The sequence below is a fragment of the Schistosoma haematobium genome, chromosome 4 (genome assembly GCF_000699445.3).
Source record: "Schistosoma haematobium chromosome 4, whole genome shotgun sequence".
Classification (NCBI taxonomy): domain Eukaryota; kingdom Metazoa; phylum Platyhelminthes; class Trematoda; order Strigeidida; family Schistosomatidae; genus Schistosoma; species Schistosoma haematobium.
In genome coordinates this window covers 28,351,768-28,379,575 of record NC_067199.1, presented here as the reverse complement: position 1 = coordinate 28,379,575, position 27,808 = coordinate 28,351,768, and the positions used below count along the sequence as shown (strand labels likewise).

At 37.4% G+C, this 27,808-nt stretch overlaps 1 protein-coding gene across 2 annotated transcripts; it reads left to right on the top strand.

Annotated features, from left to right (window-relative positions):
• The first annotated feature begins 11,349 nt into the window (after nucleotides 1-11,349).
• OS9_1 (Protein OS-9) lies at nucleotides 11,350-27,582 on the top strand. Of its 2 annotated transcripts, none has more exons than XM_051216137.1 (10): nucleotides 11,350-11,534; nucleotides 11,569-11,733; nucleotides 11,775-11,906; nucleotides 11,948-12,221; nucleotides 13,937-14,040; nucleotides 15,828-16,074; nucleotides 21,061-21,122; nucleotides 21,182-21,237; nucleotides 23,307-23,457; nucleotides 25,588-27,582. In XM_051216137.1, the coding sequence occupies exons 1-7, from the start codon at nucleotides 11,415-11,417 to the stop codon at nucleotides 21,117-21,119; spliced, it is 1,101 nt and encodes a 366-aa protein (XP_051066690.1). In that variant the 5' UTR covers nucleotides 11,350-11,414; the 3' UTR covers nucleotides 21,120-21,122; nucleotides 21,182-21,237; nucleotides 23,307-23,457; nucleotides 25,588-27,582. The 2 variants fall into 2 exon arrangements, with proteins under 2 accessions (XP_051066690.1, XP_051066691.1); XM_051216138.1 differs by lacking the exon at nucleotides 21,061-21,122 and having other exon boundaries at nucleotides 25,588-26,228; nucleotides 26,583-27,334.
• Nucleotides 27,583-27,808: the final 226 nt, after the last annotated feature.

Below are 27,808 nucleotides of genomic sequence, written 5' to 3'. Positions count from 1 at the left end.
CTTTTCCAGGATTCACACAGAATAGGACGGATTATTTTTTCTTTGAATTACGAGCGAAAACTTTCAAAGACATCTAAGTATACGTGGTATATTTTTTAGAGTATGATTGGATCTCAGTCATATGCATATTTGATCGTATGCATATTATTATATATCCATTTTGACTATCTGTCAGAACCACAAACTATCACTTTCAAAAATATAATCATATATAGTGAGGATTTCTGTTTCAAATTTAGCACACTGTTCGTTACATTGTGTTGAGATGCTATGGCCCAAATGCTTTCTGGAGTTACTGGCTCAATTTAAACCTTGATCAAACACTCAAAACCATACAACCATATGTGACGAGGCATTATAATACATTATATGCTATACTTCAAATTGTAATCGGATTTTATAGCTTACTGACACGATTTCAAGCAATTTTGATGAGTTATGTTGTTCGACTCATCCACAAACGAACAAGCTTATGTCAGTCCTAGCCATTCCAGACACTCTTAGTAAATAATAATGGCTGTTCATTGCAACCATATAGATGACATAAGAAAGTTGCAAGTTGATATGAACATTCTTATTCAACTTTGGTATCTTATCAACCTCAACCTTGTAGAAATTACAGACTAGATGAATGACACCAATAATTTCGTGAATCACGTTGCTTCAGAGGCGCCTGAAAGTATAGGATGATGCAGCAATGTAATCGTTTTTAATATACCGGACATGTGTACTCTAAAAATACATCAAGTCTAAGCGGTCTGAATCCAGCAACTTGACACACGTACCATGTGCGCACAAGATTAAAAGAAATCACCTTGATATGCACTCAGAGATATTGTTTAAATTCAACACATCTGTAGACGCCAGTGGGTCTCTGGCTTTATCCAATTCGATCTAACAAAAACTGATTTTCGGGATGTCATCATCATCAACATCAGACATACCACGAACAGCTTTAGAAATCTTACCATCCATTTCGTCATTTTCTTTCAGCCTTTTGCTCCACGTTTCCATCGTATTCCTTGTTCCAAATAATCGATTACCAAAACAAATCTGAGTTAATCCAAACGAAATTGAACCCAAAATATCCAGACAAATCCAAGGTATGAACACAGAATCAAAATTGAAGAACTTTATGTCACGTCCAAGTTTTTGCTCGTTCCCTTTATTGAAGTACAGTATGTCGATCTATTTGCAATTCACGAACCCAAATTAACAATAGAACCAAATTCCAATTTAGATACCAAAGTTTATTCGCGATTTACAGATAGTCGACCCAAATGTCGTTCTAACAACAATAATTATAACAATTACAAAGCAAACCTTCAATTTTGTAGGTTCCCGGAACAAAACTACCAAATACCAAACCAACAACAAGGGAAACCAAAATGTCCGAAATAATGATATAAACAAACAAGTTCAAAAGTTAAATAAAACAAATACATCCAAAAACTCAGTAAATTATTAACATACAATAAAAAAGTTTTAATCGCCAAATGTCTTCAGTTCTCCTGTAACAATCTACTAGACATATATTTTAGATCATGGCCAGAAAAATGTAGGTTTGTACTAAAGATTCTTGGCATCCTATATGAATCAAGGTTAGTCTTCCTGTAGACGGAGTGTAGTTACGTGTTTCTGGGAGGGTGTTATGGAGCTTTTGCATAGAAATGCCTGATAACTGGCGTAGGTAACTTAAAAAGATCAGCGGCATTATTTTTTCTTGAGTAGGCCCTATACACTCAGTTGTTTTCAACTTTTAAATGCTTGTTTTTTATTTGCCTAAAGTTCAAACATTTAGTCAGCTCATCAAAAATTTTTAACCTCTGCGTAGTATCAGTTTCACATTGGTTTTTAACTGTGTATATTTTGACGGAGGAGAGATTTCGTTGAATGGTTTAAGCTTGCAGGATCAAACAGTTATCTTGTTAAACGATTTCCCCATGCTCTTTCTGCATTACATAAATTTCCGTTGTAGTGTTCCTAGCTCTCTTGTTCTACTGGTCGTTGAAATATCTTTTTGTCATATCCGTGGTTTTACTGCTCACACTTGAACAGCGAGAAACCACAAGAGTTCTCATGATGTACTGGTACTATTTTTATTCTATTATACGTCATGTTTTCCGTAAATTTTACTGAGTTTCTGTTTTTCCTGGACTGAATCTATGTTGTTCTAATCGATATTTGGTTGTGGCGACTGCCATGTTCATTCGCTTCCTTCTTGATCGTGTTGCTTACATTGACTGAGGTTGTGCATTTATGATTTTGAACTGAAGCGCTCTTCTATAATTGAAAAATCTCCGCGTTATAACGAAACTAGATATATTTTTCCGAACAATCCATATGTGATTTATCCAGAAAGGATAGAATAACATTTGTTTGTTGAACGTTGTCATTCTCTTACATCAAATACCAATTTATCTACTCAGTGTAATTTAGGTCTGACTACTGATTGAACAATTATTGGTTGAATCACCAGGTGGTAGCATTTGACTAGTTAACAAATTCATAGAAAATTTAGAATCTTCCTTTGCCCAATTACCTTGTTTTTCTTTCGGCTGGGCGATAGTACGTATCTAAACCAACCTAGACAGTTATTCATCGTCCCAAAAGTATTTGGTTTGGAAGCTACACGTAAAAATACACAGTTTTAATGTAATACGGATAAGTTTCACGCAGTATAATAAAAAGACTATGATTACAACACAAAGCAAAGCTCACACCTGCCGTAACGAACAAAATCTCATGCCTAATTAATGTGAAACATATGGACCTGATTTAATATTACATAAAGAATATATACTCACTTTTGTGCTGACTAGTGTTACTCTGAGAATAAAAGCAATGTCAAATGTCAAACTGTAAACGAACTAATGTTATACTGAATGAAGTGTTACATCTAGAATAAAATACTGTCCATAAGTCACATTGGGGGGAAAAGCTAATGTCACGGATTGTTACACTGATTTAGAGGAGAGACGTTAATTTGCCTATTTATTACGGCTCATCACTTTTCATTCCAGATTTCCTCTCTTTTTTGGTGCATGAAATGATTTCCTATGTCGACTTACTAATTTAAAGTCCCGGACAAAACATCTCTTCGGTAAACCCCAGGTTTCTTTCCGATCGAAGATCAAGTGCGATTCAATAACTGTAACATTTGATACCATAACGTATGAACAAGACTCACCTGTGCTGCATGTAAGAGGTGTCGCGAGCCACAATCATGTTGGCTGTAAAAAGCATGCCTATCCACAATGTTTCCGCTGACGATCGAGTCGATCAAGTTGCTCAACGAGACTAGAAATCTTCTTACAGATGGATATCGAAGTACTGATGACATTGAGCAACTAATAAATCTTAAGGACATAATGAACCTGCTCATCACCATGGTTTTATATATCAGCACAACAATCATGATGGACCCCTAAGAAACAGTAGATGTGTAGTGGCATTAGATCATAACCACACAATTCTCAAAGCTGAACACGAGAGTACTGGGAAAATAGATATTCAGTATTTAACGCGGAGAAATACCTAACGACGGAGAAGGTGGGAACAAGGAATTTAATTAACTGGAGTTGATTGAATGACATGGTTTGGCCTTGCAGGCGTGGCACTTATTGGATGTTATCTTATATCTTTTATTCGTATTAAATATATCGTCCTATCTCTAGCCTAAGCTTGTTCCATATCATGTATTGGTGATTGTTACGATACAATGAAATGGTGAAGACGATGGTATGGCTTCTACGTATGATCTTATGGATTAGGCAGTTATATCATGACAAGTCTACAATTTTTGGATGTCTATTATTAGAGCAGTACTAATATCATAATAGACCATAATTCTACAGATGATGAGGACACCTGTGCACAAGGGGCTGAAGAAAGAAATGTAGAAGGGTGTGGTGTTTGAATTAACTAATGGTTCTTTTGTACTTGTTGAATGCTTGATTCATAATTATAAATACAATACATTCATTCGTGTTTGTGTCTTACTTCTTATGAGACGTTTCATGTCTTATACAAAGAATGTGATGGAACGTTACAAGTCAATCTGGAATGAGTGTCTGAAACGTTCATGTAGCTCAAAGGATTCATGAAAATCAGTCAACACAAACCGTATTCAGGCATGCGAAGCTACTGTTTCCATACGTAAATAACAAAGTGCGAACGCACCTATGGAGTTCTGGTCTAATTAAGAAAGGTCATGCATATTAAGAAAGCAGATGTTATGGCCAGCAGCTTCTGAATGATTTGTGCTAATGAACCTCCTCCAGACAAAGGACTGAGGCGGGAAGCGAAACCAGTTACTCAATAATTATCCCAACGAAGGTGATGTAGTAAATGACCAGACTCTTCAGGCACGGGAAGCTCGGCAGGATCGGATGAAATAAATGTCACTAGAGGAACTCAAAGCATTTGAATGGCTGTTAACTGTTATCGTAGGCACAATTATTTTCACTAGGTCGTGGACATATTCGTTATACTCAAACTTTGAAATTATTTCGTTATGAGTTCGACCTTGAACATTTTCGGTTTTCCACTGTTTTGTTTAGCATATTTAAATTGTTATCCAGGAAACATAAAAATTTAGGGTTTGTTTTGAAATTTGTCATAATTATTGTTAGAACAATATATTTGGGTTGGATACTCGTAATTTACGAATTAACTCTTGAAACGTGGAATGGAATTCCGTTTTCTTGTCATGTAGGCCACATGTTGTGAGTGTATCAATCGATCGTCCCTCAAAAATAGATCAGTACAGACTTTGAACGTAACAAAAGTCTAGCAATCCTGAGACAAACTACAATATGCATTGCTAACTTGCGTACTATAATATTCAAGCTGCCACCCAGCGAGAGTGAGTTGCCCACTGACTAGAAAGGCACTATTATCATTCCCACTCACACGAAATAATCAAAACAACCTCCTTCAAATCGCAGACCTATCAGCTTCATAGGTATCGTGGTCAAAATATTGAAAAAGTAACTGTGATGACCATTATGACATTGGTTAAAACAAACTTGTTAATCAGGAAACAACATGGTTTCAGAAGAGAATCATCGTATACAACAAACCCCTAATATCAGGAGAAGGATGGACAAGACCTGATAATTGAAAACTAGTGAATTTTGTTTACTGTTAATTTCTGAAAAACAGTTGATAAGACGCCGTATAATCGACTTATATTGATTCGTTGAAATTTCCGAAGTGCATTATCTTTGCTAAATTAAATCAAAAACTATATATTAAGCTGCTGATAAGGAGTAAGAATGAATTACAAACGTTCCACATTGAGACCAATACTTAATGAGGCACCGGACGGCTTCATTTAGATCCTGTGCATTTAATACCTCATGTGGATGAAATTCCGTGCATCCCTTAGACCCAGTGATAGTTTGTGCTGGTAACGTCAAGAGTTGGCTTCAAATAACGATGAGCGCTGATGCACAGGCCTTATGACGGACATTTGACAAGTTAGATACAAATATGTCAACCATAATATACAGAACTTTAGTGAGTGTTAAACTCCAAAACTGGGTTTGGGCTGTAAGCGACTGTCTAAAAAGTGACTCGAGCATTCCAGACCTGCTAAGCACAGTGTCCTTCGAGAAGCCGAACTCCTTTAATCTGTCTCACCACAGATAAAGAAGTAATGTCGGTGTACAAGAACCGTAAAAAAGACTTTCGAGCCTAATAAAATTCGCTTTCTCCTTCAAATAGGCCTAGACAGTTCAGACGACATACCAAGTGAGTTCAAAATCAAAGGACGAAAAAATTCCAATGACATACATATTATCTTACAAAGTAATCAACTCTCTGAAGCTACTGCTAGGAAACGTGGCATCATCATTTTAATTCGACTTATTCAGAAGAAGACTAGAAACTCTCCGTTACTTACTAGGAAGAAGCTGATAAGGACCATCAACCATCTGTTATCAATACACAAATCTGAATTTGATTGGTAATAATCATAACCCTTGTTTCGTCCACTAAGATACTTCTAACGTTTGTTAACAGTTCCTGAAAACCGAAACATACTGTAAATTCATTTGTTTACTGTACTATAACTTACTCTGAAACTATCAAGTTCGCTTCACTGCTCTCTGAGCTAAGATCCTGTGAAGTACCTGCCATTTGTAGTGTAGTTTCTGCAATGGTCTATAAACTGAGATCAATGGAATTACTAGTATAAGCTTGGGAAGGTAGGTTTCTTCTATGCACCATCCTTCAAATAGCAGAGGTCAGAGAACGACTAGAAGACTCAGTACCGAGGCCAGGTCTGTCTCTAGCTGGAGAAACAAAAGCCTGACTACCGAAGTCATCGGCAGCCATCCAGGATCTCACAATGTGTGTGACGCGACTGTGATTGCTACTCCAATGGAAGTTGATGAATGGGTACACGTCAAAAATTAGAAGCTATCTAATTTTGTTAAGGAGAAGCCAGTTCCCCAAATTGTGGCCGGAAATTCGAAGGCTGATCGTAGCGATATGTCAGTTGTCTTTCACAGAGTCAAGGAGGGTAAACGTTCAGAGCCTAGGGCTCGTTTTGAACGTGACAGTGATTTGATAAAAAAGCCACTAAATCAGCTAATGCCTCGGGATATCTCCGAAGTCATCTTGCTAGGTTTATAGACAAGGTAGCAGACTAAACGTGAAACAGAATCAAACCAGGTTGCTAAAAGTAGTGTTAAAATCTCCCGATGAAACAAACTTAATACTACGGAATAGACATAAACTAAAGGGGCCAGGAATTTTTGTCCGTAAAGACTTGCCACTCGCGGACCGTACGAACAGACGAGAAGCTGAAAAACTAAAACAAAGGTTAGATGCTGGCGAAGAGGACCTAAAATTTGTAGATTTTCGGGTTATGAGGCTTCGACAGAGAGTCATGCCGAGACCACCCCGGGCTCAGCACGAAGTCATTTAACTTGGCTCCGGATCTGTTACACAAATCCCCGGATTTCGCTCAACAAATGATCGTAGCTAGGTTTACAGGTGCAACATGTGAAAGAAGTAACCGGGTAGTACCCTCACTTCGAATCGTCTTTACTAGATCTCACACTGACTAATTATGAGTGTGGCATCACGAACCTCCAATGTATGCCACTCTAGGTAAAAGTGACAATGCGGTTCTAATCTTTGATGTCCATATAGTTGTCAAAAACGAGCACGCGTCAGCCCAACTTAGACCAAATGTTTGGAAAGCAGATATACAAGGTATTGTGCACTCGGGATCGTCAGTGGATTGATCAACAGAACCAGAGTCTCCCATTGAAACGGCCTGGGGTGTATTTACAAACTTGTACTTAAAAGTTCCTGCAATGCTCACCCCTTGGACTACACTAAGAGGTACGGGAAATCCCCCAAAGTGGTTCAGTAAAGAGCTTTGCACCCTTTCTCGTAAGAGGAGAGGAATGTTGGGAAGATTTAGGTCACTGGATACTGACGAGACAAAATCCTAATATCGAGAAGCTCGAAATGTTTGTGCCTCGATCCTCCGTAAGTCTGGAAGGTTGTACGAGGAAAAACTTGTTATGGAACCTACAGAATATCTTAGAAGCCTATACTCACACATAAACCAAAAAACAAAAAGAAAAGGAAATGTTGCATAATTACGAGGAGACAGTAGTATTTTGTCATTGATGGAGGACGACTACTTTAAAGCTCACGTATTCTCAAAATACCCTAGGGATGCATATATCATAGAGGTACCCGTCCCTTCAGTTCATACACACTCACACACACACTGGACACTATGACTATAAAAGAACTCGACGTCTTTGGTCTGCCAAATGAGCTTGATATGGACAAATCCATAGGACCCGATGAAATGCATCCTAGGTTACTAAAAGAACTAGTAAATGACGTCTCGAATCCCTTGAGAATATGTTTCAATCTATCAGTAACCCAGGGTCGACTATTGAAAGACTTTGGGAAAGCCATAGTATGACCTGTCTTCAAAACAAGTACGAAACATAATGCCGAGAACTACCGATCGTAGGCCTGACCAGAGTAGTTGTTAAAATTCCGGAAAAGATTACTCGGAAGGATTCGCTTAATTATCTTGACGAAAACCGGATTCTTTCTGAAAAGCAACGTGGCTTTAGAACAGGTTATTCCTGTCTCACTAGCTTGTTAGTAGCCCGTGAATGTTAATGCACCCTTAAAGATCTGGCTTCAGCTAAGCTATTGACAAAGATCCTCACAATCGGCTATTACATAAGTTAAGCAATATCGTGGTTGAAGGCAATTTATTAATGTGGATAAAAGACTTCTTAGTTGGGCGCCAACAACGAGTATCAGTGAACTAAAAGTTGTCTAATTGGGAAACTGTACTTAGCACAGTGTCTCAAAGTACAGTTTTGGGGCCAGTGTTGTTTCTCTTGTATGTAAATGATTTTCCTCGTCTCCTATCATCATCGGTTTTGTTATATGCTGAGGATTTCAAGATATGAAGAGCGATAAGAAGTAACGGTGATAGCTTAGAACTTCAAAATGACCTGGAGAAATTATCTAAACGATCTCAAACTTGGCAGTTGCAGATAAATGCTTCCAAGTGCACCGTGATGTATATTGGTCATCAAGGTACAAACACGATGAACGACATTGAGCTACATGCTGTCTAGACACACAAAGACTTAGAAACCACCGCACACTGTAGTACAATAGACACCGAAGATTTCAGAACCCTATTGTCAATACGTAGGGCCTATAGCTATGTCGATGCTAAAACCTTTTTTACTTTGTATACAGTATTAGTGCTTCCCAAACTCGATTACTGTAAAGATGGTACAGGTAATCCATGTTTGACAACGCTTTAACCAGTAACACCTAATATGAAGCGTACCCACCAAGAGAAATCAAAAGACAGAATCGAGGAGATGAGAAGATATATTTGATGTGATATCAATATATCGGGAATCGTCTGATCTAATCTGGCTAGCGACTGCAGTAAATGTTGAGCACGGCGTTCCCACTCGTGATCTGGTGCGGATGCATGACCAAGCGCCTTCAGCTAGGTGAGTCCACTAAAACATGTGGTCAGCATCCAATGTCGAAAATTTGCAGAGCTATTTATTTTGAGGATTCATTTACCGCTACAACTGCATGCAAGCAGCTAGCCCCTCCCTGAAAAGAGACAGTGAGTTGTTGGAAGGGTTCAAAAGACCGCAACTAAACTGATTTCCGGAAAAGCAGAGCTCTCGTATGATGCTCGAATGGCTAAACTAAATCTATTTCCAGAAGCTACGTGATCACAGTTTTCAAATTACTTAGTGATAAGTTTGCGTCTGATGTGACCGTACTTTCCTTATCTTCCAATATGCGGATTCACGAGGACATTAATAAAGTTTACAAGCCCAGAGCAAATTACTTGTCGGCTGACTATCGACTTTCCCATAGAATTACCTACAAGTGGAATTCATTAGATTCAGATTTCAGATTCAGATTTGTGTAGTAAGGACAAAAGGCCTGCGGCCTATGTTATTCCTTTTCTAGTATGCTTCTTTGAGTGTCCAGTTTTCTCTTGAAAGAGTCAATTGAAGGTGCGGACACCACTTCTTCAGGCAGCAGGTTTCAAGTATTGATGACTCGGTGTGAAAACCTGTATCCCACGGGTATTTTGTTCGTTCTTGGCTTTTCTACTCGAGTGCTATGTCCTCTAAGGTGTCCCGATCTAGTGGGAAGAAAGAGAGAGAATAAGTTAGGTCCGAAATCATTTCCCAGTATTCTGTACATCAAAATTAGATCTCCTCTTAGTCTGCGATAGGACAGAGTAAAGAGGTTCAGTTTTTCAAGCCGCTCTTTATATGATAAACCCCGGAGTTCCGGAATTGCACGCGTAGCTGCTCTCTGTACTTTTTCTAGTAGGTCTGAGTCACCTTTTAAACAGGGGCTTGCAGCCTGAACGCAGTTCTCTAACTTAGTTCTCACTAAGGATGTGTATACTGTGGTGAACATGGTAATATCTAACTTAGTGAATGTCGCTTTTAAAGCCCAGAGGGTTCGAAACCCTTTAACTGCGACCTCCCGGCAATGGGCCGTCGTCTTAAAATCATTACTAACTGTCACCCATAGATCCTTATGAGACTGGACTACGGGTAATGACACATCCCCTATGTTGTACGTATTAACCTTTGAATCCCCCAAGTGCATGTAGACACACTTTTCCGAGTTGATAGGCATCAGCCACTCTTTAGACCAGTTTATCATATTATTTAAGTCTGCCTGAAGAGTAAATACGTCTTTATCACCAGTTATTACTCGCCAAATTTTTGCATTGTCAGCGTATAATAACATTGGAGACTGTACTATACTCACAATTGATTGATCACTGGGTGGTGATCAATCTCATGCTTATCTAGTCCTTATTAGTGCAGATCGAATGCTATCGATCATGTTGCAATGTGGCCACCAGTCTAGGTGACTCGATACTGCGGGCACTATGTATTGAGATTAGATGGTGGTTGGAGGTAGTCAACAGGAAACCCTGGACCCGGGTTTCGTGCTACTTGGCACTCGTCAGCAAGGTGTACCTGTAATCTTGAGGGAACTGGTGCTCCCTGGCGGATTCGATCTCGTGTCATCCAGCTTCACAGTCAGAGACGTTACCACTGAGCTATCCGAGCCGTGACTAACCTCCTGTAGGACTGAGATGTAATCACAATTGATTGATCACTGGGTGGTGATCAATCTCATGCTTGTCTAGTCCTTGTAAGATCATTAACGTACATTATAAAAAGTAAAGGACCTAGGACGGAACCTTGGGGTACTCCACTAAGTACTGGTCTCCAGATGGAGCACTTGGAATTTATTCTTACTTTTTGCCTACGACCTACTGGGAAATCCTTAATCCATTTTAAAAAAGGTCCGGCAATACCAAGGTTTGCCAACTTCAATAGCAGTCTATTAGTTGGCACCTTGTCAAAAGCCTTACTGAAGTCTATGTAGACAACATTCACTGAGTTTCCGATGTCTAGCGCATTAATCCAGAACTCCCTAGCTATAAGGAGGTTCGTTGTACAGGATAGGCCTTTTCTAAAACCATGTTGTGCCATGTTCAGCAAGTTATTGGTTTCCATAAATGCCGTTATGGTCCGTTTGATTATTCTTTCCAGTATTTTAATTACAACACTGGTGAGTCTTACGGGTCTGTAATTTGATGGAACTTGTCGTGGACCTGTTTTATGTATGAGAGTGACGATTGCGTCCTTCCAGTCCATAGGTAACTCAACACGTGATTGAAGCTCCATCTATCAAAAGAGAGTTGAATCGATCAAGAGACCATCATTTTCAGGGCTAACACAGGTCACCTTGCCTCCTGTCCTAACCGAAAGGAAACTGAGATGATCTTGAATCTCATGTCATTTTAGCGGGTAGATTGGTTAGTTGCGTTGTATGCACCTATGTGCAAGTATTTCTTAGCTTATTATGTACTTTGTTTCGCCATCTCTGTCTCTCCATTACTATCAGAAGAAAGCACCAAATACAACCTTCTCATCAAGGAACGTGCGGTTCTTGATAAGGTAATATCTCTTTTGTTACCGTGTATCTGTTCAGTTGGATGATGCTGGAGTTAATGTATTTTCAAAGTCTGGTCAGAAGTTCTCTTGTTCATGGGGTACAGACAGTGGCATAAAACCTGATAACGCCACTTCACAACTGTCCAGCAGCGTCGTACATTCACTACTGTCCATGTTTAGTGCGTTTGATTGTCTAAGAGTGGTGAGTGCTATATTTATTTCACACGTATTTGACGTCTCTAGAAAAAAGGTTGGTGGACATACGAGTTTTGTTTCCGAAAGTATGTCGCCCAGTATCATGACGAGTCTAAGGAAACGTCTAAGACGTTTCTCGGACTTTTCGAGTCGGAATTTGACTGGGACAATTCTTCAGAGGTATTTCTCTCACTTCATACATTGCCTTATAAACTATTCAGAAACCCAAATACCATAGCCAGTTTTATTCAAATGGAAGTATTTGTGATTTGACAAATATGCCTCGGATAACAGAAGTGCAGTTTGTCTGTGCTGATTCACGAACGTTTCATATTTTATCTGTTGAAGAACCTGAATCCTGTGTCTATCTCTTAAAAATATCAACTCCGAGTTTATGTGGAAACTCGCATTTCGCCTCTCAGTTTTCGACCAAACCGCATGATATTACCTGTCACCCAACTCTCAGCGGACCAGATTACTATCGCTATGATGCTTGTAAGTTCATGTTATAATTCTCCTGTTCATATATGATCAACTATATGTCTTTTATTGGATATTTCCAACGAATAAGAGTGATGTGTTTTTCAGGTATTCAGGAAATCAACGAGACTATAATTTGTGGACGAACCAATCAAATTTAGGATAACAGGTCTTGGGTTTTGGAGCAAAGTTCATTAGCCCATTTGTCTAAATAGCGTTTCGGCACTTTAGCTGATTTCGGTTAGTGATGAAAACCATAAATCTAATTCCTAACCATCAATTGTAAATCATAATCTTTATCCTTCAAATTGCTTTATAACCCTCATTTAGCCCTAGTACGCAGGTAAACATTTCCAAGGTCACGTTAGCGTCACTCAAAGGTTGTCCATAAATTAGTCTCACCGAAAAATCGAAAAGTGGACAAAATGATCACCGTACCGATAAGTTTTAATTACATTTTAAACGTCTGTCTTCGCTCTTTTACCGAGAACTCTGCACCACAAAGGTATGAGCTGGGATTTTTGTACAACGACTAAATGGGCCACCGTACCAGGAGTTTAAAATGCTAGGCCTTCGCCACTGTTGTCCGCACTAGGAGGCCTCACATATTTAATTTGACAAACTCAATGGTATGTGACGCAATCGTTTTCATTTCTTTTAGGTTTGCGATTAAGCATGGACCTTGTTTTCTCCCTGATAATGACCTTTGCTGTTTAATACGTCTTGTTAATAGCTGATTTAAGCCTTTGTCTCAACAGAAGGCTGTTTGAATAAAATTTGAACGGCGAGGTGATGTAGACAGGGTATTTTTTACCAAGGCTATAGTTGATCTTGCAATACCATCTATTTGTGAATTTTAGGGGATGTGGCAACTCGAACTGATGTACGTACGTACGAAGTTCTACGTTGTTACTGACTGACTGACTGAGGGGATAGCTAATATATCACATAGTTCTGAATCTTCGTCTTCTTATTACACTATCCAAATTTATCGAAGGGACTAATTGCATAAACCTTTATCTGGTAAATAAGTTACACAAAATATATTACCACGTCAATGGTCAACCTGATCACCGTTATGCTTACGCTTCATATCATCACTAAGTGTTGCCACTAAAAATCTATTATCATACATTGGCCTCAATTCTTGACTTTCGTTTGTACAGTGAGACGTTCGTTTTAGATGTCAGGTCATTGAAAGCGTTCGGAAAATAAATAAAATCGATTGATGTTGATCAGTGCTATAAGCCGTTGTTTTTATGTACTGATGGTGTTTTAGGTGGTTCACTCCTTGGTTTCGTATTTGCTTTTGTTCAGAAACAATCGGTCAACTGTCAGAATATTGCCACTATCGCTAATATTTTCTTGTAGGCTGTAATTTCATTAACATATGGACTATTACAAAAGGTGGTATCTTATGTTGTTTGTATGTGTAACTTTTTAGAAAACTTATTCCCACTTATCAATGTTTTTTTATATGCTTCGGTTTGCCATTGGGTGCTACGACTTATATATCATATACATATGTTGTGTGGAGTGGTGACCTAGTAGTCAAGTCGTTTAACTTTCAGTCACTAGGTCCCAGGTTCGGACCTCGTTCTGTCCACTTCGCTTCGGGAAGTCGGATAGTATCATTAGTCTTTACATATTAAGATAGACTCATACTCGAATACATGGTGAATTAATTAATTTTATTTGGTCACGTTTTATTCTTTTACTCTTGTGTGTAGCAAATAAAGCAAGGGATCCAGTTCTGCAGTCGTCCTTAGCTAATATGTCACAAACTTTCAGTTTGCCTTCGAAGCGTCTATATACCAACAAAAATATGTATAATGTAAGTTTGTTAGCAGTTAGTTAACCTATCCTATCATTTAAGTTTCTGAGTGTTTCTTTATTAGTACTTTGTTAGTACACCTGTTTCGGTTTCATATATTTTAGGGAATGGGCTAGATATTTAAGCGAATCGGATTTTAATGTTAATTTTTGAATGTGGTTTTTAAAGGCAGTGCTTTCTTCATTTGGCTGTAATCCACGACTTTGGAACCTGTTGAGAAACCTGCTTGCTAACTACAATCCACTTTTAGTTTGTAGATGCTGAATCAGTGCCACAGTTTGACGCACTTAGGATAGAGGGATTTTTAACCTGCAACTATAGTTATCAGTTAACCCATCACATGGTTTTGTTGGTTTCTTTTTGTATGAGCTAACCACCAAACAATTTGTTTTATTACTTTTCAGAATTACAGCAGAAATCATCTCGTCAGCAAGAAAACTGTTTTCACCTTATCTATTAAGAACGTGATTAAATCTTTTGTTTTATGTAGGCAGGCTTATGAGTGTGTATAACGTAATGGCTAGACAGGGAATGACATAGTCTGTTCCTTGAGTGTTGATACATTATCTGACACCAAGATAAGGTGAACAGTGACTTATTTACTCAGCAATTTGATTCAGTATAAATGGATGTGATTGGTACAACAGTTTTCTTCATTTATTTGAGACACCAGTAATATAATACGCTATTTGAAAACCGAGTCCGAATCGGTTGTAAAAATATAGACCCAACAATTTCTGCGCTCATCCGAATTCAAACCAGTCTTCCTGAATTTTCCAGCAGATTGTTGCATTTTTTTTCATTGGATTTCACTCCTGACACGTTATCTGTTAATTAATTAATTTATTTGGACACATGAACATTATTACAAAGGGGCATTGAATTCATATGCGCCACACAAGTCACTTGATTTGTGTGTGGACTGTGATACTACCCGGGTGCCCAGACCGAAACAGGTGGCCTACGTAGGGGTCACACCCGGAACCTTTGACTTGAATGTCTAATCCACAAGACAGTGGAGCAACGTCGGGAGACGCAGTCCCATGGTAGCCGGTGACCAATAATAGGTTTATACGCTTTCTGTTCCCTCAGGATCCTGAAGTCCATGTGCACGATTGGTTTGGAATCCGGGTTTTCCAACTCCCCTAGGTGGATCTTCCACATCCACCAAGGCGCCGAAAATTCGCTTTTCCTCCTCTCAATTTCGTAAACAATACCCCCACCGCGATAAGGTAGTGAGTAGGACATCCTTAGCAGTAGCTGTATACGCGTGGCCATATGATGGCATTTTGAGAGGGCGAGCTGATTCTGCCAACCCTCGAGCACACCAGAGCATTTGGAGGCACTCTCGGCTGTACAAGGGCATTTGGAGTATCTATTAGTTCCCTTGCCATTCAAGTCACTGGTGTAACATGGTTTCAAATTTTAATGAGATATGAAGCTTTTGAGAGTTGAAGAAACTTCAAAAACTCATATTAGTACCCTTTCGGTAACATATATGCATACACATATATACTTGAGAGTCCTAGTTTTTCATGTAGTTTCACATAAACTGTAAAATATTGTGGGGGGGGGAGACAGTTGTTCACACTATATTTTCCAACTAGTGAATAAACGTTACAAGTAAATAATTTTTTTTAGTTCACTGTCAAACTTTATCCGAATGTCGTTCCGTGCCTCTTTTATCTATATATTAGAGCAGTTTACAATTCGGTACTTTTTCTCCACGAGTTCATTAAGTTGTCGCATTCTTCGTGTTGATCTCCAAATTATGTCTTATTTTGCAGAAAATTCGTAACAACCGACGCAGGCGCAAATTGAAATTTCTCAAGCGCTCTACAGGAATGTTCCTTAGATCTTTGAAAAGATTATCAGTTCTCTACAAAAAGCAAAACCTTAAATCTTCATGGAGTTCCCATCCTATATCTTTGTTACCTACAAATCCAGCCGGTTTATATAAGCTATGGCTCCATATCGGTTCGCTTAGTAGTGACCTCTCAAATTTTACATCTGTTCTATTAAGGAGGAATGAAAGTGAGTATGCGTACTTTTTTGCTCTTTTGGAACATGAGTATATCTGTGATGGTGGGCATGACATTTTATTGTATTTGTTGGTCTGAATACTTTCATTAACATATGGCTAATACAAAAATCCTATTTTTTTCCCCTAGTGCTAACTGTCGCAGGAATATCATTATAAATTCGTAATAAATGATCACATAATAAAGAAATTAAGTTGTCCAAAAGAGAACATCCTACCGTTTCAAGTATTTCAGGTCTAATCTGAGAAATTACAAAATAATATTCACAGTAATTGTCAGTTATCGTTAAACGAATTCAACTGAAGACTGTTATTCCCATAGTATATATCTGGACTCATATCACACCATACTGGCCGCAGAAAAATCAAACCTTTTCGAGTTCAGTTTAAAAGTCAAGGGTCTGTCTAGGACATAACTATCCAAGTACTTAGTCTACCATGTAAGGAATGTTTTCTGGAGTAGCTTGGTAAGATTCTTAGTCTTTTCTAAAAACAGTAGCGACGTCTGTTAACAATTTGAACTAAAAGGTTTGAAAAGATCACTGTATTTCAACAACCTCTACTAAATAGATTCGTAGAGTGTTATCCTGTCACGTTCGAAGAACAATTAAGAGTGAAAAAACTTAACCAAACAGGCAAGAAGTTTACCTAATGATCATGAGCAGTGATGGGCAACAAAAGCAAAAGATATGGAAAGGGCAGTGGTAATTGATAGCACTAGACAATTGTTCAGATTCATGAAGGAAACATGCATTGAGAAGCCAGGTATCGGTGAGACTCTAGGGATAAGATGAAATGGCGATCTGTTTTCAGCCAAAGAAATTGGAACAACGAGCAGAGCAGGGGCGATTTAACTGGCCTCCAGCTACTCTTCAGTTACCTCTCATTCTTATCTAGCATGAGCGTGACATGAGGCAATAATTAAGCCTGATAGTTAAGCTTTAGTTATTGTTACGTACTTGGTCTGTGTGACCACGACTCTGTGCTTAATATTCAGAGGAGGAGAGAGGTACAGGATCGTCTCGGCCTAGTTTACGAACTGGATATGATAGGTTACTTAGTACAATTTTGAGACTTGCATCAAGTGAGTTTGATTATGACTGAATAACCTTGAAGACAGAAGAAAGCAACCCTACCACTAACCTGTGACTCGGTTGACTGACAAGTAGAGGTAGATAGTCTGGCTGAGACTATTGTCCGGTTTATTCCGGATTCATACTAACCCAAAAAGGCGCATGAATAATATATGACTGAGGAGATTACAATGGATAAAGAACTAGTAAAATACAATTTCCAAACTAGGCCATCAGAGTAGGTACATGAAATGCAAGAGTTACGTTTAAATCACTAGTTTTGGGTTAGAAAAGAATATGGCAGTGATTTATACATGAAACGGCTTATGATTCACAGAATAAACTAGGAACAAAACTAGATGTTAGTAATGTGCAGATCTCGAATCAAGCGAGACAGCGTCCCAGAAATAGCTTCTGTTCTTTGTAATGGCTTCTTTATTGGTCGATTCATATTACTTCTACTGAAGAGTGGATAACCTATAGTTCGCATATCCTCCAATCGTCTATTTGTTAAATCTGTCATTGGTTGTTGCTAATTCCTTTGATAGTTCCCCATGAGTTGATTCGTTTAAAATTGTTCAGAAAAGTGTGTGACTGTCCTTGGGCACTGAGTTCATGCTCCCAGGCCATCAAGACTACTCATAACCGATTTTTATTTACAGTAGATATCTTAATGAGAGGTATCCTTCCACGGTGTGGGAAACTGGGAAGTGACGACTGCCTTCATACTCTTAACAACACTCAAGGTCAACTTTTTCATAATCAAGTCCCATCTTCATTACCAGATATTTCTTATACCTACACTATCACTCTTGGTCTGTCCTCGACTTCTTTCACATGTGCTGCCAGTACTAACGACTCAAATCCACAAATCCGCCCCGCTAGTTCTCTTGAAATCATGCCTTAAACTACATTTTGGAGCTATCACTGTCCGAACCCTACGTCAAAACAAACAACAGGCGTCACTAACTAAGATCCTAGGATCTCATATTGACGTATACCTTGTCTCTGAAACCCACATATAGGGTCCTAGAGTAGTCATCCACTTGACCGCATGTGGCGGGTATGGAGAGCGAATACTATATACCATTCATGTATATGGAGATGCGACTTCTCATGCTCTTACCTATGTGTGTAACATTAGGTCTAGAAGCAAAACAGAAACTTCTCGACTGGATTCCTATCAGTAGTCGCTTATGCACCTTCCATTTCAATAACAGTAAAAACTCGGAAAGGTAGAGACACACAGTTCTCTTCGCCTTTTTTGCCTATGGCTAACTGGAGTTCAGATGAAGTAAAAATAGGTTTTACATGAAATTTTATGACCCCTTTAAGAATCTCGGGTGCTCAGTAGTCATAGGCTGAGTCAAACTATCAAACACTTGGGTGGGTCTTATAGTGTCGCAATTCAATGAACAAATAACGGTGACCGTCTGCCGGAGTTATACTCAGACAACTGATTATTCCTAACAAGTACAAACTTTAATCATACAGTCTAACCTGGCGACCCCCAAACATCAACACAACGTTGGACAAAAATTAATCACATCATCTCCCATCTTCGGGGCACATCGGTAAAAAATGAACAGTTGCTCCTTCTCAGTCCAAGACATTCGATTGGTGGACGGAATGTTTACATAAACACGCTAATTGCCTTCCATCTACCCCCCCTCAGTTACCCACTATCCCCAAACAATGTGAATGGGAAATTGACACAATTCCATCCACTCTTGGTGAGATTTAGAAGAGAATGTTTAGTCTAAAATAAGGTAGCGTAGTAAAATATAATGGACTAGCGTAGGATGTGGTGGTCCAATTTTACCAACTTAGTTGATCGAAATACTAGCTGAAGTGTGGAAGCTAGATGTAATCCTATATAACTGGTCTCGATCACTAATCGTTATAGTTTGTAAGAAAGGACCTGAATCCCCTTTCAGTTATCACAAAAGAATCAATTTGGTTAATATACTTTTTAAAATACTAGCCTTTATGATCATTCTACTGTATGTGTGCCGATTTCTACCTCTTTACATCCTATTGAAATGAGTGAGTCCTTGTATCCTATTGAACGATGGTCTCACATTTCGTCTAAATGTCAAACTTTTGACTTTAGCCTGAAACATGAACATCATCTTAATACACTACTGGAATCCCATAAAGCTGTTGTTGTGTTGTTAACGAAATTGAGAGGAGGAAAAGCGAATTTTCGGCGCCTTGGTGGATGTGGAAGATCCACCTAGGGGAGTTGGAAAACCCGGATTCCAAACCAATCGTGCACATGGACTTCAGGATCCTGAGGGAACAGAAAGCGTATAAACCTATTATTGGTCACCGGCTACCATGGGACTGCGTCTCCCGACGTTGCTCCACTGCCTTGTGGATTAGACATTCAAGTCAAAGGTTCCGGGTGTGACCCCTACGTAGGCCACCTGTTTCGGTCTGGGCACCCGGGTAGTATCACAGCTCTCACAAAAAACAATGATAACTACTACTGGCGTCATTGTTATTGTATGGCGCATATGTATGTGATACCCCCTTGTACCAATGTTTATGTGTTCAAATAGATAAATAATATGACCAAAATGGGGGGGGGTTGTGGAGGTTTTAGTAATTTTTAATAGTTGAATTCAAGAGTCGACCACCATTGAAAACCTGAAAGTGAGAAGCCATCACCAGTCGACTCCAATTCATGTCGGGTAGAAACAGGTATCTATCTCAGATAATAGATGAATGTTTGCGCAAGATCATGGGTCGATTAAAGTTAGACATTGACAAGGCGGGATGCTGGCTCAGTGGCCTAGAAGCTAAGCGTTCCTGCGCGAGACCAAAGGTCCTGAATATGATTCCCTATTGCGGGATCGTGAATGCGCACTGCTGAGTGGTCCCATGCTGAGACGAAACGGTCATTCCGTGCTTCCAGGTTTTTAATGGTGGTTTAACTTACATTGACTCATGAATTCAACTATTAAAACTAAATAATAAACAGTATCTTCACTAAAACTGCATAGCAACACAAATAATTGGGCTAAGTGGTGTATACTTTCGTTAAGATAAGTTTTTTTCCAGTCAGGCTATCCTATGACACTACGTTCTGAGATGAGAGTGTATTTCCTTATGTCCTTCTATATGTTTAGACATTTTTCATTGATTCTAGAAGTAGTTGAAGAAAAAGATCAATTGTTTAGGTTCATCTCCTAGTGATTGGTCGAAGTCATTAACAGATATACTGTATTCTCTTTAATTGTTCATGTCAAACGAAAGTTTCCTTTGAATTTGTGTGTTAATGTTTTCCCTCCTGTCTTCGTTTTCCGTGCTTTTCTGTTTTACACCACAATATAATTCTGTTGTGTTTATAACCCTACACAGTAAACAATGTATCCTTATCTGGTTCTAGTTGAATGACTAATTAATCGTTGTTATAATTTCTCTTATTACGACCCAACTATTCATATTGCTTAGTATTCTTGGATACAAATTCACTCGACAAGTCACCAAATCAGAACACGATTGAACAGGAACGAAATTATATTCCAAATAACAAGGGTATATGTAAGTAGGAATCACAATAAGAGAAACGTTAGTATATTTATAGTTTTCACATGAAAAGATTCTAGAGTCTTCTCCAAGTATCGACTAGCGTTGATTGGATAAGAAATAGCTAATCAGCGTGCCCCAATACCATCTTTCACGGAACGTGCTTTAATCCAATCTATGTCCCACTAACAATCGTCGAGTCTCATCTTTATTTTCCGAAGCTTCTAGGTACTGACTTAAAAGTAGCTGGGTTCATAATAACAAGCTACTGTTAATTCATCTGATTAATAATCTATCAAATTATTACCATCATTCCTACAGTTCTTTAATAATACATTACCTATTTTTGCTTCTAACAACGCAACTGAAAAGATTGTCCTTGGTTTATTGACTTTGGAAATTACTTGGGTCAAATAGATCGTGCCCTTTAAAACGTAAGTGTTTGCATGTGTATTTCATCTACATCTCTATCATTTCTATTATGTTTCTTTAGTATCTCACCGTCATGTCCCTTTGGATATTGTGAAAGTAGCCATTATTGTAACTAAGGTAAGCTTCCTAAATTACCATACTTTCATTACTTGTTTCATCTATTGCTATCAGTTAGCTTTATAACTTTTCACCAATATTTTCTGGCAAGTAATCAGATGTTGGGTTTTCAGTTTTGAAATTTTCTGATAATTTGTTGAACGCGATTTTATCTATAAAATGTAGAATTGTTTAATATGTGGCTAAGAATCAGTGACAGTGGCTTGGATGTTTCCTTTAACATACTTTTTTATTTTAAAGATTGAGTTCTACTTTCTATTATTATTTTGCCATTGCCATTAGTATTATTATTCACACTCGCTTGTTTTTCTTACTGAGATAGTCTAAATATGTGGATTTGGACCGATACAGATTTGTATCAGGTCCTGGGTTGTTATTGATTGACTAACCAGTTGAATTTACGGATGGAGGATCCAGCTAGAGGAGTCGGAAAATCCTGATTCCAAACCAGTGGTGAACATAGGTTCCAGTATCCTGAGGGAGTAAAGGCATATAAACCTATTGTTGGTCACCAGGTACCATGAAACTGCATCTCCTAACGTTTCTCCATTACCTTATAGATTAAACCTTTAGGTGAAAGTCTCGGGGAGTGGTCCTCTAAGAAAACCACCTATTTCGGTTCGGGCTCCTGGACAGTATTCCAGCCCTCACAGAAATCGAATGATCTGTGTGGTGCATATATATTTGGTGCTTCCTTGTACCAATGTTTATGTGTTTAAATAAATAGATAAATTACTTTAAAGAGGGGAAATAATTAATCCGTTAGGGTTACAAAATTCTGAATTCGGTAAGAGGCTCGGACATTTACTACATATGTTGTCTACTCTGATGTGTTATATTGTTAGGAGTTCAAGTAAGTTAAAGAAAGGTTAAATGTTGGAATACCGGAAAACGACACAAATCCACATTTCATTTAATGTTGATGTGACATGTGTAGAGAAATGTACGTCGTTTGTTTGATTTTCATAAGATGTTAGTTATCAGTACTTGGAGACTAAAAGAAATTACTCAAAGTCTAGTACAATGATGTAGATGTTTTCATTCTTTATATTCTTCGTAATACTTTACACGTTATTCCGTTTACATTTCTTTTTTCACCTGCTTTTACTGATCTTCTGAACACTCAAACAATTCGTAAAAGGGATACAAGATTATGGAAATTAAAATGACTAAACTTCAGTTAGTCAGGTACAACATAGGATCAGGCACATATATGCATCGGTTCAAATTGCCACACCTCATCAGCACAACTACACTTTAAAAAACTAGTAAATATCTAACTGGAATCCTGTGGGGCATCTATCAACTTTTCTTTGTCTGAGTTTACTTCTTGTTAAAGAGGTTTCACTAATACAAAGTGTTTAGTCTTCGATTTCGAATTTCTCTTTATCTGGAATCATTTTTTAAAAGGTTCATTTGTTTAATTCAAATTTTAAGTTGGCAGTTGTTTCACATTATTAAAATCTTCGTCAAAATGGTTACTGAAGTTCTTGTGATTGCCGAAGATCTTAAGACATTTCCCGCAGTATAAATGATTTACAATGAACCAATTTTTCTGAAGTAAACTGCAAGAATTTACAATTGTAGATTTCTTAGTTTGTCATTAAATGTGGTTGCTCATTTCTTATTCTAAGTAGTTTGGCGACATTATCTATTGATTCGCCAGATATTTCTCCAGCTTCGTGAGAATAATTTTCGAATTTTATATGTTCCCAGTTTTTTACGAACTTCGTCAAACACTATTCAGGAGAATAAGGAAACAAGGTGCATACTTTCCCTAACAGATTTCTGTGCAGTTGAAAAGCACTAAAGTGGCATTATTTATCTATAGTTGATGGAATTTTTTATCTTCACCTAAATCGTGTTTGAGCAAATGGTGTTTGACGATCATTTTTACTATTCGTGACTTTACGGTGTAAGTCAGTAACCGGGTTTTGGAACTATAAGTCCAAGTTTTAAATTCTGGCTTCATCTATGGTCAATATTGTATATATGAGTTCCGTTCAATGGTTAAAGTATAATTCCTGCCTAAGTTATTGCATATCTTATTTCTTTTTTCCACTATCAAGAGCGTTATTATGGAAGTAGAGGACTATAGACAATTGCTCAATACGTTTCTTACTGCTCCTATGCAAACAGTGGGAATGATACATCTATTTAATCTTAGTGATGTCCACGAATCTATCAGTCGTATTTGGCGTGAACTATTTAGCTGTACAGGTATATATAATATAATACGCCCGTTTTTTTTCAAATATTATGACATCATTTAAATTCTATTTGGAAGTCCTGCTAGTTTTGTGCTCGTAAAAACGTCAAGGGTTTGGAAGCTCCTTTCTAGTTTCTTACTTCACCCCATCTACCTTTAATATACCATTCATGTCCTTTCGTACATGTTCAATATTTTATGGAAAGACAGTGTACATAGATTGCGTTTCATTTAGCTGCTTTAAAATATTTGATATATCCAAGTTTGTTTTTACCGTAATATGGGAGACTCGATTGCGTAACCAAGATATATTGTTTGGAAAGTTGTTTCTCTAGGTCCTAAAATAGAAGAAAGGTTGAAGGTAGGGCCAAAAATGATGAGTCTCAGGTTCAAAGGTGGATAATCTGGAGAGTAAGATATTTCCTAAGGATTATCTCTAGTTCTATTTTCATATGGAATCTAGAGAGAATCATCTGTCTTACGTTTAGGAGTAATAAGGTCAAGGAAAAAACTAGGGAAATTCTAAAGCTCATCATGCAAAGTAGTTCAGAATTTCCGATAGTCTGTGTGCAAACACCCTCAATCGCGTATCCCTTGGGCTGTGTAATCACACTCTTATCAATAAGACTATTAGGTTTTCCAGAACAAAACAACTTAGTTTTGGTTTCTGATGAGTGTCAAATACTGATCTGTCAACAATAATAGATTTTATCCTATTTATCATCAACCATCTTCCTTGTTAGCCCCTAAATTTCCTTGCTATTGATTACCATATACTGCCTCTGAATATAGCTGTCTGTAAGTTGAGGATCAATATCTACGGTCGCTTGAAACAACCATTCAAATTACGCGTTGAGGCGTTTGGAACTTACGTCAAACCGGATTACAGGTCTCACTTCCCGAAACTCCAGAATCCTATATCATGGGTGCACATTATGTTTTCAAAATGGATAAGTATCAGACATGATTGTTTTTGACGTTGTCCTGCAATATAGCAAGTCCTCACTTTAATAAAGATTATTCAAGTTTGCGAGTGGTAGTAGGTAGCGGAAGTAAAAATATGAAAACTGCCTAAAATAGATGTTAACAAACGGTTGTCTACACACCAATAAGGTGTTTTCGAAAACGGCGGTGACTGTTTCCGTGAAAAATAGACCAGTGCTTTACTAAGTGGAGTCCATTGAAGTGTGTTAGTTTAAGTGTTAATCAACTACCCTCGATAACCTAAGTAAGTTGTTTAAGGATAGTGATCTTGAAGTATCAGCTAAAGCTTTGGGATTAGATGGAATTTCTTCGGTTTGATCTTGTCCCAGCTTATAGAAAAATACTGAAGTTCTTTGGTGATAACCATTCAGTAAAATCATTTGCATGAACATCTTTTTGAAGGTCCAAGGCTTAAGAATCATCTAACTCATATTTTCTGCTTTAGAACAAGTTTATGGAAATAAGTGTGTTAAATAGGTTTTTACTTTTCGTTTGGTTTTGGGACACATACATGACTATAACCGGATTCCTTGACATAGAGGGGATATTTCATGGAGTCTGTCGAAAGGTCTTGTGAAATTATCTGTTACTTGAAAACTTCAAGTGCATCACATGATTAAAGACTTTATGCAAAAACCTTGAAACTACTATGAGAGTATATATATATATATATATATATATGTATAATCAACTTTTATCTTTTAATACCTACCTTACGGATCTAATTTAGGATTTTAACAGTTTGTATGTCATTTGATCCAAGTGGCAAGCTTCATATCAATGTCTGTTCGTCCACTTCATGCAGCTGACACGATTGATTTAGGTAGTCAATAGAAGCGCATAAAAGTAATGCACTGACGCAGTTTCATAACCACACCAAATAGATAGCTGGGCTTGAAATGATACGCCTAATCTGTAAGTTACCTTTTGTTTGCGTTCGTCACAGTTCTGCCCTAAACCCTATAAACCATGAGGTCTACTTCATATAATTTACTTTTAATTACTACATGGTGCTAGTGTGTAATTGTCTTACTATGTCCAAGAGGATAGACTTCGAAATGTAGTTTGTTGAATTCATTAAGATAGTCTCTGTTGAACTAAAAATCGTAGTTTTTTGTGCAAATCTTATTAGAGAAAATTTATTTTTTTATATTCAGATCCTAATGAGGCTCACACAATGTTATCCACTGTGATCCATGTTTATAAAAAGCATAACTTAGATATACCAACTGTTGAAGATATACCTTTAACCCGTCTACCTACCGAATCGAGAAACAATGCAAAATCTGCATACCTAAAGTATAAGTTAGACTTCACATTTTCAAGTAATAAAGACAAGAATATTGAGATCTTACAGTACGATGGGAAGGTGTTGGATAATCCTCTAAGTTATGAAGAATACTCGAAGTTGTTTGATGGAATTAAAAAAGTTGTAGATTTAACCGATCTCTTCTTGGAGACTTCGAAATTATATGTCAAGATACTTTTCTTTCTTCACAAGAAAATAGAGCTTAGCCAGAATATAGAAAACCGACTGAAACAAACGTTTTCCAATATACTTACTGATTCAAATGTCAATGTTGTTGTGATACAAGGTGGTAATCGTATTATGAAAGATAAATATAATCAAGATGCTGCAGATCAATGGGATCGCGATCTTTTGCCATCTCTTAAACAACGGGAGATCATAGAGATTATGCAAAAAGTCGTAACTAACTTAGATCCAGAAATATCGGACGAAGTGGATATAGTTGAAAAACCAGAAAATCAAGGAGGTTTATCTACGTATTACATTATGGTGAGTTCATAAATATATAATTGGATACAAAATTATTTAGATTCCATTTTACACATTGAGTTATACATATTCATTCAAATGCTTAGTAATTTTAAAGTAGATAATAATAAATAGTTAAAGTAGATGAACCCTATATATCGATGTATGTAGAGACAGAACACTAAACAGTTAATGTTAGCATTTGATAATGTCAGCGGGGTCAAGTCTATGTGTTTAACATTCCACTTGCGTTATTGCTAGTCACATAATGCAGCTTTATCGCAAAAGTTGTAGTCTGATTTTTATATTAGTTTTTTATTATTGGGTGGTTTTATTGAGTTCGTATATACATTCCCTAATATTTATGTTTTATAGCCTGGTGGACCTAGAAAGAAGGAAGAAAAACGCGTCAGGAAACTTGAACAAAATTATCACTTTACTTTCCACTGAATAGAAATATAGTATCATTGATTTATGGCATAAAATTGTATTTCATCAGTAATCTTTTAGTCACCTGCACTCTTTCATTCTATTTTTCTCAATATCTGTTTTTCTGCATAATCTGTAATAATATACTTCGGAATATGTTAATATTTAAATCTGTCGAGTCAGTTTTTTAAACTATGTGCTACTGTTGCTGCTAACACAATATTTTTGTCAGTTAATTTGAGTGTGGTTTTATATTCACCTATTTTCTTTAAAAAATTGTTTTATTTTCTTTGTCATACAAATTCGTTCTTCCTCCTTAATGACCTTGTCATATTCGTCTCAGTTTCTTTCTCAAGCTCGTCAATCATCACAACTCTTAATTGGCCATTTTCTTCAAGTGATATGTTCCTATTGGTGTATCTATCATCTATGTGTGTAAATATGTACTATCTCTGAAATGTTGAGTTCAATGTCCTTTTCTAAGAACTATTTTTTTTTGAAAACAGTCAGTATACCGTTCAAAACATTGTATTTCTCGATCGAGTAATAAAGTAAATTTCCATATCTAATCAGATTCATTTAATTTTTCACTAAGCAGCAGCTAGTATTGCTGGGGGATTCAACCATCGTCCACTTCTGCACTCCGGTGTGATTTACAGACTCGTGAAGCTTATTTTCGTATATGGTTTATCGTCGTCACGTAATATATTTTCTACAATTCCATTATTTAGAATTATCGTTCCCACTCTGAATTCTTTACAGACATTCCTAATCAGAACGTCAATATGTGATGGAATGAGACGGATTCATTGGACTCGTTTCAAATACATTAAGAGATCAATCTATTCGAACCTCATGCTACTATCAAGATGGGACGTTTGTGATTGTTAAATCTTCCCTACCAAGAAACGGAATACAAAGATCAATTAGGTCCTGATAAGACCAATGACGGAATACTAAAAGTTTTAACAATAGGAAATATCTGTTAAATAAACAGTATCTATCCTAACCTAATAACATAGTGGTTATGGTTTGGTGTATGAAGTGATATTATAAGTTTCAGTTAACATATTTAAAAACTGCTGATAAGATCTGAAATTACAATTGAGTTAATGATATGGATTAATATTTACCATTAATTTGGAGTCAAAGAAGACTTAATTAGCGGAGTA

Excerpts from the sequence above, each read along its gene's own strand:
- OS9_1 (XM_051216138.1), top strand. The coding sequence starts at position 11,415 with ATGTGCAAGTATTTCTTAGCTTATTATGTACTTTGTTTCGCCATCTCT. Across the intron at positions 14,041-15,827 it reads CCAACAAAAATATGTATAAT|AAAATTCGTAACAACCGACG; the intron begins GTAAGTTTGTTA and ends CTTATTTTGCAG. Across the intron at positions 26,229-26,582 it reads TATCTACGTATTACATTATG|CCTGGTGGACCTAGAAAGAA; the intron begins GTGAGTTCATAA and ends TATGTTTTATAG.